This window comes from Lissotriton vulgaris, chromosome 6 (assembly GCF_964263255.1).
Source record: "Lissotriton vulgaris chromosome 6, aLisVul1.2, whole genome shotgun sequence".
Classification (NCBI taxonomy): Eukaryota; Metazoa; Chordata; class Amphibia; order Caudata; family Salamandridae; genus Lissotriton; species Lissotriton vulgaris.
The window spans coordinates 1,661,338,428-1,661,355,572 of record NC_141694.1 but is presented as its reverse complement, the minus strand read 5'-3'; the positions used below and the strand labels follow the sequence as shown (position 1 = coordinate 1,661,355,572).

Sequence of the window (17,145 nt, the reverse complement as noted above, 5' to 3'; positions counted from 1 at the left end):
GCCTGGCCCCATGGGGAGGGAGTGTGGGGGGGATGAGGGTGGTGGCGCTAGTGTCTAGCACCACTGCCACTTTTGTAACAAGGGGCCGATATTGCAGCACTGTTGCAAAACCAGTCACCACCCTTCCAGCCCACCGGGATAGATACGGGTGCCCGCTGAGGCCAGTCCGGCCATGCACCAGACCAATGGGGCCTGCCCTATTAAACGTTAATTGGCGTCCTGTGTCTCCCTTTCTGTTTGGTGATTGTTCACAAGTGCATCTCCCAACATGAGGGTCTGTGTATTTCAGCCCCACAACCACACTAAGCGACGGCCACCCAACTAAGACAAAGTTTAAAGAAGCATGGTCACGCGGGACAACATGCAATGATCATGTGTGCTCCCCCGAATCACAAACTGATTAAGATATTGAACTGTGTAACTGACAAAAGCCAGTGCTGGTGCGCTTTTCTGTAGCCTTTTCAGAGAGACGTGCAACTGTATTCCTGTTTCACACACATATGTATCCAGAAATTCTTATTAGACTAACTAAGCATATCAAAGTCTTTAACCTTTTTAAAATGAATACCACTGTTTGGACAATATATTTATTGAGAGATACAGATTTCAGCAGAACATAGCATTCCACCGCAACCCACGCTTCAGGCTCAGCCTAACTTCACTACCATCTGAAAGTCAAAGCCCAAACTGGAGGTACTTCACAATTCAGTGACTGTGCAGTAGTATTTGGCGCCCGTGGTTCAAAGAACAAGGGTACTACTAGTAAAAGGATAACCTAATTGCCCTCGAGTTCTACCGTCCCTGGAGAACAAGCCTGACGGGTGCAACTAATAAGATATACATACTTGTGTGCTTTACTAATCATAAAAAACTGCATACAAGTGTTCAAGCTGTAAATTAAATGTTTTCTTGTCAACTGAAAAACTGATTCAACGCAAATTTATATTAATAGTTTGGTACATGGAATGTTGCAAGATTCGATTAACATACTATTATTTGGAACTCAATAAAATACAATTGTAATTCCTTCTTACTCATTGATTCTGGTTAGGATTCAGGGACAGGGTAAGAAGACAGATTTAGTGAATTAAAAAGAATTAAACACTTAACACAGCATGAAGCATATGATGTGCAATGTAAGTCTGTACTAAGGTTGCTGTGAGAAAGTCATCCTTTTTGCCCTGATCACACCCATTTTTTGACTGATACTGGTGGTTGCTGCCTCTTATTGTGCCCTGGGCTCTGATAACCAGACCCAGGGGCAGTGCTCTGTGTAAAAGGTATATGGTAATAAGGTGTAACTGAAATTGGTATGACAACCTACCTGTAAGACCCGATTATATGGTAGAGCATGGAGGTTTACAGGCCCAGCTGATTTAATGCACTCAAGTATTCACAACTGGCTAGCCTGCAGTCATTTTGAAAGTCAGCCCTGCTTTGCAAGCTGCTTTTAAAATAATGCTCAATTTCGACTTTGGATTTAAAAATGCTTGGAAAGTTTTAACTACCTTGATTCTACATGTAAATCACCGCTAAGGTCTACCCTTGGTGCCTCCAGGGTAGGGTACCATATACTTGGCAGTTCAGGTAGGACTATTACAATTGGAGCAGGGTCAGGACTGATTTGCATATAGCTGGGTCCAAACTAAGGTAACACGGTGTGCAAAATAATGATGGATTGGGATGGGTCCAAGAGTAATTACCAGTGGCTCAGATTAATTAAAGCATTTCAGCCATCACTTTATTGTATATTTTAGTGTGTCGCCTTAAGTGGGATGGGTATGCTAAGACGTGGGTCCGTGCACACTGTATCACCAGACCAACCTGTGTCCGGTTGATGAACCCATAACAATGGCGAAACTGGTCCTGGGTGGCTTGTGTTCCGGTTCAGGGAGGACTTGGCTTGGCAATTCAGGCTGAACTGCACTAACTAGAACATGATCAAGACTGATTTGCATCTAGCTGGCTCCCAACCAAGGGGACAAGGCGTGCAAAATGACAATGAACTGCGGCCCGAATAATTACCAGTGGCTGAGATTAATTTAAGCATTCCATCCATCACTTTTCTGTATCCTTTAGTATCTGGTGAAAGATGAGCACAAATCAAAATACATAGATCTATGAAAAAATTCAAACGTTACAGCATTTTCAACATTTACACAACGCTTCTCCCATACTCTATAGAGTGCGTCCTATCTGTGGAGGTTGAATGAAATATAATGAAAGATTGCACACAGTTACAAGTTTTGAGCATTTTAATAAATATATAGATCAATAAAAACTCACTTTACTACAACAGATTGGTTTACAAGCAACTAATATCTGAAGTGAAAATCATCAAATGCTTATCAAATATTGAAAAAAGAACAGATGTTACTCGAACTAGTGTGACATACAACAATAACATTTGTTAAAAAACATTGGTCCTGGATGGACAAGATGCCCAAATGGTGATCCAAGTCATACATTGTATGAATGAGACCGCTAGATCATAACCACGTTAGCATTACAAACATAATAGAAAATGTTCCGTCCCGGAGATTTCGGTTCAGATATAGGTATCCTATGCATTTCCAATGCAAGTTCTATTTAATGACTTCTAGGAAGTCTATAATACAAGCAACATTTGTGCCAAAAATACATTCTCAAAAGATTTTCAAATGTGAGAGGATCTAAAAGATTTTTTAACTTTTGATCCAACCACATGTACCATTCCAGATGTACTGCGCATTGGTATTTGGCCCCTTCCAAGGTGAAATTTAGGGTAATTTATACAAAGCACCAACACTTTGTTTTCGCTTGACAAAGGGAGAGACAGAAGATCTGAAAATAGCAAGTGTTTTTGCGAAAATATAAGGTTCAGACGTTTATTTGCTAGCAAATGTAGATTTTTCAGTTCAATAGGATGGGCCGTAGAAGAAAAGGCGTCAAAAATGGAGATTGCAGGAAAAACAAAAAATAAAGCAGTTATTTATGTAATAATTTCAGTTAATGCTGTGGCTCCAACAGGTGGCCTCTGTGAAGGGTCAAAAGTTGATTTGTGCTCAAATAGAAATCAACAGTCCAATTTATTAAAACGTTCAGCATTCCAGCTTCATAGACTGCACAATGTGCCAGCAGGTTACAAGCTGTTTTTCATTATATCTATGAACACATTATTTTCAGCTTTTCCATTAAAGTCACCTTTCCATTTAACATCTTTACATTTATTAGAGACAGATAAGTATCTGTCTGCCACTTCGTTTCTTTAACATTGTGCTTCCCCGCTATCAACAAAAGTCGACTATAAAACACACGCTTTGTAATCACCTTGAAGAGGGAAGAAGGATACGAGACAGGGTAGAGGAGAGAAAGCATGCCACCGGCGAAGGAACCTCATTATACAAAAGAAAGAAAAAAACAGCCAGCAAGAGACAGTTGCCATAGAAATGCTCAAGTGGTAAGTGCTTGTTTACAACAGACATCTCTCCATTGATTGGTCGCTCAACTTTGTAAGGATGGCAAATCCACATTCAGTCTAGCATTAACGTTAAGACGAGAGATAGAGGAGAAAGAATTTCCTTGATTTGCAAATATATAACAAAAAGCACAAAGGCATTTACCCTGTGCACCCAACCTGTTAGATTCCTGCTGCTGCAGTGCTGATGATGCAATTGGTATTCACATTGCAAACTTAAGGCACCAAAACAAAAACAACAAAAAACTACTGTGAACCCAATCTTTACTTTCACTGTAGAGCCAAAAACCTGAAATGTGACCATGCATAAGTTAAATAAACAGGTCAAATCTAGATATCTCCTGTTTTCATATCTATAGCACAACAGGACCCACAGAGAGGGCTCTGTCGAGTTTAACAATGGTTAACGTGTGCTGTGAACAGAGAGCTGCAAAGCAGGTACCACTGATAACGCCCCTTTTTGGAAGTCCGTGCAAGTACACTGTAATTATAGTGACATTTCTCCAAAGACACAATCGTCTGCCAATAGATAGTCTGTTGAGGCAGGTATTATATGTGTAACAAACATGCAGTGCACTGTAGAGATAGGTGGTGTTATCATAAGGCAAGCTATCATGTCTCTGGGGCAGGAGAGGAATGCTATCAGACTATTGGGTCTTTACAAACAAAAACCATGAGCTAGATGGTCTGTTCTTAATCACCAAGGGCATATTTATTATTATTTCATGCACAACAACACAGCAAGACACCTTTCTGCTCTGCGGGAAAAGGAGAGAGGGCAGGAATGCGCCATATCTATGAAGATATGGTGCTTCCTCATTTCTTACTATGCTCTCCCACTCAGTGTAGCCTAGAGCCAACACAGGCACCCTTGCACCATGGTACAAGGGGGCCTGTAGTACAGGTAGGATTGTTTTGTGCAGGAAGGAACACCTTCCTGCACAAAATCAATTCCCTGAGGCGTTTTCCTTTTTCTACTTGTGCTGCATTCTGCAGCACATATAGAAAGAGGAAAAATCGAAATAAGAGATATTTCTTCTTGCTGTGCCTCACCTTGTAAGGCGTAGCACTCTGACGCATTCCCAGGTCTACCATTATTGGTAAATCTGTGAATGCTTCAGAATCCATAGGTGAATATGTGGGAACACCCACGCTCCACTTGTGGAACGCCTCCATGTCGAAGAGCAACATAAAGCAGAGACTCGTGCTGCCTTGCATTACTCCAGCTCTACCAAGCCGCGCAGGGCCACACAAGATGGCCTAGCAGTGTTTGATAAATCTCAGTATAGGTTTTGCATCACTCTGCGAGCGACACAAAACCTATGACACATATGTCCCCAAGGCTTTTTGTCTGCACAATTCTGAAGGTTTAGGCGCTTTCTCTGTCACTGCGCTATTATATTGTAACTTTACTATCCCAGTGTGGGTGTGACTGTGGTTAGAAGCTTCGTCATCAGTTCTGTGTAATCCCAAATGACAATAAAAGGAATATTCACTGAATGAAGTTGCAGTGACAAAGTTGTTGCAGTGAAAAGAAGTTTCAATAACTCAAACTGTGGACTGTTAGGCTTGGCAAGGATCTCGTGTAAACAATGCATGCTGCAATATAGTGTTGCTGCTTTAATTTTGCCAATGAACGAGTGGGGTTGCATAACTCAGACTCAGCATTACCACTCAGTGGTCATGGCTTTCCCTCACTATAAAAAGGGCTCAAACAACACTGTTCCCCAGAAATAGGTCACATGCTTTCAACTAGTGTGCATCAGTAAGAGGGCAAGATGGTACACTTTGTGTACTGTGGTGAGGGAGAGATTATGCCGTGGATATCTTGGACCAGTGACAAAGTATTTCCTGTTATTCTGCACAGAAAATTACATATGTGTTATTTGTTAACGTGAACCGGCACCAAGAACCTGCAAATAATACATGTGAGATGCAGTGGGACTCAGACCTCGGTAACATTAATTGTTAAGATGTGCTCATAGTCAAAACATGAACTTGGAAAATAACAGAAGTGTGTATGTGCTCAGAAATCAGGAATGTTAGTAGGTGTGATGTGCTAACACTCTAAATGGAGAAATAATAAATGTAAGGTGAAATTACATGTAGAATGTGTAAATAAATGTTATGATGTTGTACTGATACTCAGGACTCATGATGTGGAAATGATAGCTGTTAGAGTAAAATAAAAAAAACAGCACAACTTGTGGTGAACTTAAATGTAGAATGTAGAAATATTAACATCTATGGTGCAGTTACATGGACAATGTGTAAAGAATGACCATTGTGCAGCCCTTTTTGTTCGCACTTATGAACAATAATTGGAATAGTGAAGTATCACAACGTGAAAAACTAAAAATCAGATCAAAACGAATCAGCATTTGGCAATGAAGCATTATTACTCATTATTTAGAGCATTAACAGCCTCCTCAGAAAATGTTAACCACTAATAATTGTCTCTACTAAAATTATTGGGGGAAGTAGCATTAACATCTCTTAATGCCCTACAGAATTTGGTTGAATCAGCTTTCTACGCCGTTCTTCTAACCTCTCCGCTTAAGTATGCTGATTGGATGAGCCAATTTCAGCATTCCATACATGGTGCTAATATTAGTCACTGTGCTTTGACAATCTACACTTAGACATATTTGCTGTCTGGTTGTAATAACAATCTGGAAATGGAAACAATAACTTTTAGTATGTGTTTAGAAATAATAAATTCTTGAATGAATTGATAGTTATTAGAAAGAATAACCTTTTGAATGCACGGATACTGAATGCTGTAAATGACTACAGGGACTGACATACCTTGAATAAGTGCATATAGTTTGAGTTCTTTGGGTCAAGGCTGTGATGTGCAGTGTGAATACAGAGGAAGAAGTGTGAGGTTCACAGTGCAATGTAATTTGCTCAGAAACTTAGTGGTGAGATTTTCAGAGCTCTTATCTCACTGGTTTTTGGGGATCACATAAGTAGCAACCAATACGTAGGAGGTTAGCTTCAAAGTGCTTTTTCTTCGAACCCTCAAAAGTGCTTCCAGTCACAAATTTGACTGTCAAAATTAGGGAAATCAAATATAGTGACCTAAAGAAGATTCTGAAGTGTAATCCCAGTCGAATATGAGGCAGCCTCAGACTCTAAATCTACTCAGCAAAGTTAACTGCCTACGGAGAATGTATTTTCTTTCAACATACTAAGAGGCAAAGCATAAAATCTGCATGTCGTGACTGTAGACTTGATTCTATGGCCACTACTTTACTCGCAATCCTTTCGCATTTTCACCCTAAGTATTGCTTTTCTGATTTACAAATATTCTTAAATTGAATCGACATTCCTTTCACTTTCTAAATATTAAAAGGGAGAGTTAATTCTGAGGACTGCTGACAGGGCACAAACCACTTCTGAAATTACATATCAATCAGTAAATGATTTCATGAGCCTCATTAGTAGGGACTTCAGGGGGGTCCTAGGTTCCCAGAACAGGAGGGGTGATTACTTTTACATGTACCTTGCAATGCACTTTATTGATTATGGTCAATAAATATCATGTTGTCTCCTCATTTCAGTGATTCTTTGTCCAGTAAGACTTTTACGAGTGGATCAAGCACAAAAATCTAGCTCACATATGTCAGTCCCACTCCTTCGTTACAGAGGCTGCAGTTCTTGTAAAGGATCACAAAGTAAGATTAGGCGATCTACCTTTGGAAGAACCTTTGACCCACCCCAGTCCCCTCTCCCCCCAATTTTAATTTCCACCTAATCTACTAGGGACTGGATTCTGAAATGATGCATAACGTTCTTCCGAGGTCCTCTGAGGACTAGGCAAGATGCACAGATAATTGTTACAACAGCCAACAAGACAAGTGGTACAGGAGATGAAAGTGTTAGAAGTACTTTGGGCTTTCATACCTATTGCCTGATATTATCTGGTGCCTAGCAGCGACAAATATCGAATTCATACAACCACACTTCCTTATGTAAACAGGAGGTTGTCAGAAGAAAAGCAATAGCATGAAATATGGCAAATAAACGGCACTATTAAGATTAGTTGTGGTGCACAACATTCCGCTTTCAAATATCTTGTAATACCACCTTTATAAAAAAAATTGTCACTGAGGCTATTTTTCTGGGCAACCTGAAACTAATAAACAACAGTACATGTGATAAAGGATTTCAGTTCATCCTTGACTCTGTGGCTGAGTACAGAGAGCACTGCACAAGTGAGCATGGTCTGCAATAATTATTTTACTTATAAGATGCCTTTTTGGAGGATGCCTCGTAGCCGCTGTTTAAACAAATACTGTTATTCTATACAGATTTCAAATTTCCTTCAAAGGTTTTGGTTGGTAATTTTGGATCTCAGGATGTCATGCTGCATCAAGAATTGTAAAAGATGTGTTATAATTGGTGAATGCTGCTTAATGGGTCAGCAATACAGTTACTCCACAAAGCCAATTACAACAGTACATTTCACACAAACCATGTTTAGAACACTGAAAACCAGGGTGTTTCACTGCCACACATTTGGTAGCAGAGAGCCAATAATGCCTGGTCTAGATCTGCTGCAAAATTCCAACGGCTGCCTTTCTATTCCTCCCTTTTTGTTTACATTTGAAACATTGTACCCTCAAAGGGAGAAATGTTCTAATAGCTTTATAACACTTATGCCTCAGGTTAGGCCAGTTGTTAAAGGCCCCTTCCTTCAATGTAGGCCTTCCCTGGTGGCTACAAGCTGTTGCAAAGTGAATAGCTCAGGTAATGAGTGTGTGTGTCTTCAACAACGATAGCTATAGTGCTACACAAGATGATTGTTCATTAGTTAAGAAAATGGGAAGACATTCTTTCCCAGGGCCTGGACCTCCGATGTTGTGTTACACAGCAGAACACTAATTTGCCCACTAAGCTTCAGGCTGCTTAGCTTTTTATATAATTAAAAGTCCATAAAAGAAGTACCCTCTGCCCGGTATGTTTGCGATTATCAGTGAGATATGGTTAAAGAGTTTACTGCACGGTTTTAGCTAACAGGACACAAACCCCTTCAGAAATTACAGATCAATCAGTAAATGGTTTTATGAGCCTCATTAGTATGCGAAAGGTGAGGAAAAAAAACGTTTGACATGTGGCCAAAAGTCATGCAATTGTTAAATATTCTGTAGGCAAGACGTCTTGCGCTTTATTTTATGCCACTGTTAAACATGCTTTGCATTTGCCAGTCAAGGGCTGATGATTGAAGTGAGGTCTATGAATCACTAGCTAATGCCCTGAAAAATCTAGTGATTTTGAGGGTAAAATGAGACCGAGTTGAGTGGGCTCAGTTGGTAAAGCCTAAATGAACCACTAATCGAAGTAGAAAGACTTCAGACTTTTTTTCATTTTACCAAAATGCCATAAACGTGTTTCATATCATATTTCTGTGGCTACCCAGGTTTATGCTTATTGGAGAGTTTCGCTTTACCCAATGTAGGAAAAACCTTTTAAGCCACAAAAAAATCTAACCTTATACTTTCTGAATTTGAAAAGCTAAGTTCACTTTTCACAGAAATTTACTTGCATTCCTAATCCGAGATTTAACGCTCAGCTCTGCTGACGGAGCACAGGTCTGCACCCTAAAAGGCACTTTTATTGCACCCAAAATGTCTTCCACTCTTAAATAAAGTGCTCCCCATTTGGAAACAAACACTCTCTTTTAGCTTGTGTCTTAAATCCATGCCTCATTTGGCTTAATGGCACATTGGGCGATAACAATGGTTGCCATACATGGCAGGGGGATTTCCTAAACCCATAAATAATGTTTTGGAATCTATTGCACTGTTCGTGCCATTTTCGGTTTAGGGCACAGACCTCTTTAGCTGTCTGTAGGCAGGCGTATCGTTTTCAATACATAAAAGTTTCTCAATGGGGACTTTGGGTCAGTATCTTACTCATGATCGGTTGGCTTTATTGACCATCTCAGTTGTCTGCTCTTAATTCAAAGGCTTTCCTCCCTATTCTCATGTTCGGCCTGTCCAAAATAATTTCAATCTCTGTTTTCTTATTGGATGAGATTTATTCTTCCGCAGCATACCAGATGGGACTATATTTATTTGCTATTGAGCATCAAACAAGAGTTTAAGTTTCCCTTGCTTGCTCCTTCTTTTTCCTTTTTGGGTTACCCTTAATTGAAAACCCATTCCAACACTGCCAGCCATTCATGTATATTTGTGTGTTCGCGTGGAAGAGTCAACAAGCATTGACACACAGCTAATCATTTTTAAAGCCAAGACCTATTGGATTTGCCATTGTTTGCTTTTTTATGACCCTTTTTGCAATTTTTACCCTGGCTTATTAGTGGAATTTCCCCTTAATTTATGAGTTGATATACAGGGAACAGGTACTCTAATGTGCCATGTACTTCAGAAAGCTAAAATAAATTATGTTGTTGTTTGATACAAAGTCAACCTGCCATGATGGCTAATGAAACAAGTCCAATCCACACTGCAAAATACATTGATTTCAATTTTCAGAAGCAATGCAGATCATAACTTACAATGGATACAGAATCCAGAGTATCAGCAGCCACACAAAAGCCATCCTGATCCAGGACCCCTTTACAAGCCAGGTGATAACTGATAGTAGCCAAATATGTGGCAATGCCTTGTCTGAAGGTATCATGAATATTCAGGCTAACCAAAATGTGACAAGCATACAGCATACCCCTGCCATTAGCAAATCTTGAAAATCTTCTGCCAGAAAACTCAAATGAGATGTTCGCTCTCCTAACCTGAAAAACTCACTAGAAATACAAACACAGATGTGCTGCATAAAAGATACCATAAGGGTTGTTTAACTAACTTTACTATGGTAGACGTGCAGCTTGAGCAATCAATATAATTGTTGCTTCTCACAAAATGAAAGCAGAATTCATCAATTTATTCACACCTTTCCCTGGTTTTAGGTTCGAAGTTTCGAATAGGCAAGGTAAGACAGTAGACTTAAAGCACCACATAGTGGAGGCACCACATTTCTGTAAAAGGCCCAAAATGTCCTTTCATGCTGCATGGGGAACATTCAAGATGGCAAAATGTCTATTCCCTGAACATCTGGAAAGCCTTGCACTGTTACTGCTGCATTTCTATCACTTCCTTAGTCATGCTAAAGGCCCTTATTTTGTCATAATTAGTGGAGTATAGTGGGCCTTGTAAGGAAAAGTTCAACCCACGTATGTTATAGTATACCACAAACTCGACCAACACACCACAAGCCATAGTTTACCTAATATCAAAATCTGGCGAAATGTGCTTGGAACCAAATCATCAACCCTGTACCAAGATCCACTTGCATCGAGGAGGTTTATGCACAGTGCAGATTGCGTGATAAGCCTACTTGGCCTCGCTCTGCCTTCTCCCTTTTTAAGTTGATGCAAATTTGAACTATAGTATCTAACATCAGACCTTCTCCTATTGACCCACGCCCCTTCATTACTACATTACTACACCCACCTCCCTACCGAAAGCTGTGTGACGGCTGAATATTTTTTTTAGTAAAGTGATTTACCTCAGTTGTTCTTAAACAAAAACAATGACATTTAACCACAAAAGGGAATGTGTTCTGGAATACCACATCAATTTGACACCATTTCAGAACTCAGCAATTAATTTAAGCCCGTTTCACAGGTTTTGACTCCTTATCAAATGTAACAACGAGGCGGCTGAATAGCACAGGGTGGCTCTATTAGGCTGACGCTTTCATCTTCCACTAATGGAGCTCAGGCAAAAGAATTAAAAGGGATTGGTACAAGGTCACGTGACCAAACATGATCTGATCTGAAAATTCCAACATAAATACTTTAGGATCTAGGTGAATGTGACACCATGGGCAGGTGGTCCGATTCTCTGCCAAGGCGACGGACTGAATGACCAATGAGGTGATGCCTGCCAAATTTAGAAATGTCCACTGTCTGAGGGACATTTCTAGCACTGACAGGAACCACCATCACGGCGACTTCTGTCAATGCATTGTAAGTTTAACGAAAGTTTCCCTCAACATGACAGAGCGGAACGACAAACATACTTTTTTTCATTTTCAGAAAGAAAATCCCAAAGCAAGATTTTCTTTTTGAAAATAAAAAAAACAATGTCCACCTTGCCATGGCGAGGGTGGCACTGAGCACTTTTGAATCCCTCTTACCTCCAGGTTTTCCTGGCGGTGACAGGCGTTTATCAGCTGATTCCACTCATCTAAATTAGACGGCAGAAATATAGCCATACCTCCGACTGCCCTTATTCTGTCGGCCCATTGGAAGGGTTGGACCATGGCAGGGATGGGATAGTCTTGACTGTCCTTCACACCTATGGTCCGACCAGTTCTAAAACAGGCAGACAGACCATCATGTTGTCGGAAGAAAACTCCATTGCTGTTATGATGGAGTATCCTATCTGCCAACACTTAAATCAGGCACTTTCAAATCCTGGTAAGGTGGAATCATCCTTTCAATATCTATAAAAAAAGCACTGATTTTGAATGGATGAAAATAAGTGAATATTTAATGAATCATATAAGGTGCTATGAAAGCGAGCGCTTTACATCAGTATACATTCTCCTTAGCCACCAGCCTGAACACACTTTACTCTACCAAGCAATTAGGTCTCAGCAGCTAAATAACTCACACTCTGTATTTGTGTATTTTTACACTGTGTACATCAAATAATTAGAATATTGCTCAGGAGTGATATGTAGCACATAGCGCAGAAAGAGCACTTAAATCTCGAACAGGACCCACTGGGATCAGTTTTAAGTCTTTGGATGATACACTTTGCCTGCAATGTTTGCTTTTCCTATGTGTATGTTGAGTTTGTGGAGACAAGCCATACTTCTTGGCCTGTACTAATGCTCACTTTTGATAAGACTATGTTTTGCATTTATAATCTCACTACAAGTAGCCTCTTAATTCCGGTGGGGTCAGATATACAAAATACCTGCTCTGCTAGAATAACGAGATCTATGGTAAGTAGGCATACATGTTGTCTTTCACCCTGCTCCTCCACTGGCTAAATGCAGAAGTAAGCAGGGCAATCAGACGAGAATTATTGATTCCCTTGGCAGTTCCTCATATCTAAGGGGATCTAACACAACCCATACATCCCAGCAGGTAACTGTGCCTCGCAAGAGTTACAGATGCCCATGTGCCTGTACCTCGAGGTGGGCAGAGTTACCGGACAAAGCTGTAGGGCACTCACAATTAAAGATGAGAATAAGGAAGCAAGAGTCATGATAACAAACTGTAATTAACTCATCTTTGTTTTGGAACCTGGCAAGCTTCTGTAAGCGCAAACCATACTATGTACACTCTGTTTTTTTAAACAGCTCAGAAAGCTGTGTTTGTTTTCGTTTATCTTATTACATAACACATATCACATGATGTGGGCCCTTACACAAGACTCCAGAAAATTACTTAAGGAGTTTGCTCAATCCTGCTGGAAGCTGTATCTGCATTTTCAGAGGCAATGCAGATGACTAAGAAGGTAGGCTGTTGGCAACCCCATTTGTCTGGGTGTAGTCATTTGCTTCCACGCAGTTTGCTACAACAGGCTTGGCAGAGCGTCAGCGCAGTCTGTTCTTCAACGATGAATCATGTGGGTTGTGTGATAGTATTGAATCAACAAAATTATATAAGTAATTTAGTCCCCCGGATCTGTGATAGCTAATTGACCATGCAGGGCATGCTTCAAAACTATCTCCAAGTACAGCCTCATATTTTACTTCCTTTGCTGCAGCACAGTTTATTTCCTGGAAGTGAATCCCTTTTCCGCAATGACTTTTTCCAAGATTCATTTGCATTGCGCTTTTCAATACCTCCAGCGGTAAGATAATCGTATAATTTACTTTTGCATTCAGGGGCCGGGTCCCCGATCGTGGGCTCAGAGTTTATAAGAATTCCATTTCCATCTGTGGTGCTCATGGTGCTGTCATCGCTTGACTTGGTCTTCTCCAGGCCACGGTGAGATCTGGTCCTGGGAACAAAGACCTCATCAGGGGGCATCTGGTCGTTGTTTTGGTAAGCACTCACATCTCTCATGCCATAATCCATTTGGTGGGAGCAGCTTGGTAACGATGGCGGGCTGGAGGAGGTGGCGGCAGGAATGCTAGCTTCACTTGAACTAGGAGCAAATGGCACATTCAAGTGGTGCTTGACACCGTCCTGGTAGAAGCAACAGGTATGCAAACTATTACACTCTTCCTTCGCAGTCCGAAGGCGCTTCTTGTATGGGCAGTCCTGAGCCACCAGCCACTCCGGTGCAGTGGCTCCACCAAGAGCACAAGCGGAAAAGCACCAGTTATTCTGCATGATAATTTCTCCATGGATCCGCTTCATCAAGTTGTTTATAAGGACTGATCGTCGCAGGAACACTTCAGGGTCATCAATATATTTCAATTTTTCCAGGGACATGTAAAGGATGTGGGCACGTTCTTCAAAAACTGAGATCGTCTAAAAAAAGAAAAAAGAAAACAGGATTGTTGAAAATGAAAACAAATAGTGTGCACGGGGAAACTGGAGGAAAGAAATAAGGTAGAAACTTTATTTCTTGTCAAAAGTATTGATGAGAACATACCATGCCACAACCCTGCACCCCCCTGCAAGATTTATTTATAAAATATAATTTAAGGCTACAGTTCAGGATTTTCATGTTTATTCATAGCCTCCATTTACCTACAACGTAAAGTGTTAAACCTTGTTCAGGTCATATCCAATGTAGGCGATTCACTCTAAACCAGTGATGCTCAAAGTACGGCCCGGGGGCCGCATGCAGCCTCATGACCTTCACATGCGCCACCCTAGTCAACAGCATCACTAGGTTGCTGTTTACTCAAATCAGCACTAACAGCAAAAATATGTTAAATAAACAGGCAAGCATTTGTTTGAAGGTTAATTGAAGATAAAGAAAGAAAGCAGCAAAAGTGTAAAAATATGATAAAGCCTCTTCAGAATTCAAAAAGTGTATTTTGTTAACTTGCAGAACCGTTTTATCTTAGTACATCATGGTATCAATGCATTGAGAAGTATTTTTTTATGTGATAGTTTTCAAACATGAATTTAGAAACATTTATTCTACTTCCCACCCTGACAACAATGCCAATAGTGAACTAAGAGGCAAGTCGGTTGTTATGCGCACTCTTTGAGAGTCCGGAATTCCTATTATACATGAACACTATTACAGTTTATTAAATAAAATGCAGGAGCAGGTTTTGTACATTCCACATCCCAAAGCCATGTATTTCGAGGCACTCTTATATCAGATAATGAAAAAAAGGAGGGAAAGTGAAATAACATGATTGCCTAAGATCTCACAATGTAATTAAGAGGGGAAGCCGGGATCAATCCCAAGTTTTCTAGTTTCACATTGTGCAATTCAGCCACTAGATGTATATGCTTTTCTTCTAGACCCCATTTACCACCATTCTCCCTCATCCTCTGGCTATCATCTTGTTGGCATCAATGGGGGCCTCAGTCATATCACAGACCAAATCTTTGGCCCCTGTGAAAATGTTTGCGAGTACCAATGCGCTAAACTAACTTGTTTTAAGTGAATTTCGGTTCTTGGTGTTAGAGCCTAAACAGGGTTGGGGGCAGGGAGTTTATAGTATGGAGTAAACGAGAAAGGTAGCATTGTTTACTGTGCAAGGCTAAAATAATTGTAGATGCACTAAACACATTTAGATAGACAGAGGACAGGGCGATAACTTTACTGTTTTCATCAGTCAGTAATTATTATAGAAAGCACAATGGGTGAAGAGATGTCCATTAATTTATCCATACTGCACTGTTTTGTTTACATTTGATGAGTATGTCTGAATGGAAAATTATGAAGGCCTATGATAAACTTTTCTAGATCCTACCCTTGATACACATAAACAAGCACTGAAAAAGCAGACCAGTCTACCCTTTGGGGCCTATTGGCTTTGCCAATTTTTTTCAGCCAAGCTGTACAGCATCCCCGATGCGGAGCAGCATGGCTAAAAAAGAAAAAGAAGAAAGCTTATGACATGGTCACCCACACGTGAGCATCCTCAAAATGACACAGGTCCTTTTTTCTTTTTCTTTTTCTTTAACAATCTGGGTTTGATCGGTAAATAAAAAGTAAAAAAACATGTGAAAGCATCTTTTTAAAACAGGTTGGGAGGGAGCAAGAGTAAACACGAGGGGAGACAACAAAGGGTGCCGCGGAGGGGCAGAAGCAACAGAGGGATGTCTGGGATGCAAAAAAGAGGTGCTGTTGGGGAAGCAACATGAAGGGGTTTAAGTGGGGGGAAGTAACAGAGGGAGTGGGGTTGGAGAAAAGTAAACGGGCAAATAAGGGCAACGTTGAACGGGGTAGAAAAGCATATGGGAGAGAGAGACAAAGAGCAATGTGGAGCTAGAATTGAGATACATGAAAAAGTAATGCTGGGTGAGAAGCACACTAAGGAGAGCACATCACGAAGTGGGGCAGGAGGACAAGCACATGGGCTAGAGAGAGGAACTTGGAGCGCAGTGGTGGGGTGAAGAGAAGCCCACTAGGGAGACAGCTGGAAAACACAAGAACTCTTACAGAAAAAGTAATTACTTCAAAGTGAGCAGTGGAAGGAAAAAAGTAAATTGGCAATGACTGAGGAGAGAGACAGACACAAGGTGGTCAAGGCAAGCCACTGAAGAAGAAGCAGACAAATTAGAGTGATAGTAAAGACACCCAATCGTAAGCAATGGGCAGGATGCAAGCCTCTCCTTGTCGACCTACAATATGTGTTTCGCAACCTCAAAGACTAGGTTTTTGAGTGACACAAACTATACAGAGTGGTCTTAACTGAATATGTTGGCTAAATAGAAGTTACACATGAAAATGCAATGAAAATTCCCAACTTTTATGTTTTGATTGTTTATCTTAATTTTGTATTTTAAAGAAGGTCCAATATTTAAGTTTAGTTACGGACAACGTTAACTGTCTGAAGATCTTTAGTCTACATAACATATGCGTTGGGCTTCTGATAGGCCCATTTTAGTTATGGGTTTCTTAGGGTGAGTTGACTATGCAGTTATTTACATAAGCATACTTACATTTTGCATTAGTGAAAAGTAGTTCCACCCGATCACTTCTCTGTAGTATTAGCCATTGTTTATTTTAAAAGTCCACTACACGTCTGTGAGGCTTACTCCTTTGCATGCGGTGTCCATAGTTCTCCTAGGCAACAGTGGTATTCCGGTAGCTTTAGTGGGATTATGATGTTCTTTGCCATGTGCAGCACTACCTGAATCATGACATGGCAAACTAACCACAGTTGAATCTGTAGGTAGTCCCCTTATCTAAGATGGCAGCCCATCCTCATGATCCAACATCCATCTTAGATGAAAGCTTTGTGGAGGTTCACTCAGATGGTTTTTTTTTTCACAACCGTTTTTATTGAAAGTTCAGGCAGGCATAGATACAGTTCTCCACAATCAGGAGGACACTGTCAGTGATAGACAAATAGTAGAATGACCAGAAGCCCAAACTTTGAAGCACCCCCCCGCCCCATCCCCTGTCCCAGCAACCCCCATAAACATACCCCAACTCCCTTCCCCGACTACCCACCCCTTATCCCACCCTAACCCCGTGCACGTGTTCACAGTATATCAAATACATGGATAAGGCAATGTATGCGTCAGACATCGACATAGGTCCCCAGGTCCCCATCTG

General features: G+C 40.7%; 1 protein-coding gene across 5 annotated transcripts in view; it reads right to left on the bottom strand.

Moving 5' to 3' along the window:
- Window positions 1-11,961: 11,961 nt before the first annotated feature.
- SERTAD4 (SERTA domain containing 4) overlaps window positions 11,962-17,145 on the bottom strand; it is an 80,948-nt gene continuing 75,764 nt past the window's right edge. For all 5 annotated transcript variants that reach the window (XM_086927828.1, XM_086927829.1, XM_086927832.1 and 2 more), the window contains exon 4: window positions 11,962-13,922. In XM_086927828.1, coding sequence (XP_086783954.1) covers window positions 13,185-13,922 — 738 coding nt within the window. In that variant the 3' untranslated portion in view covers window positions 11,962-13,184. The remainder of the gene's footprint in view (window positions 13,923-17,145) is intronic.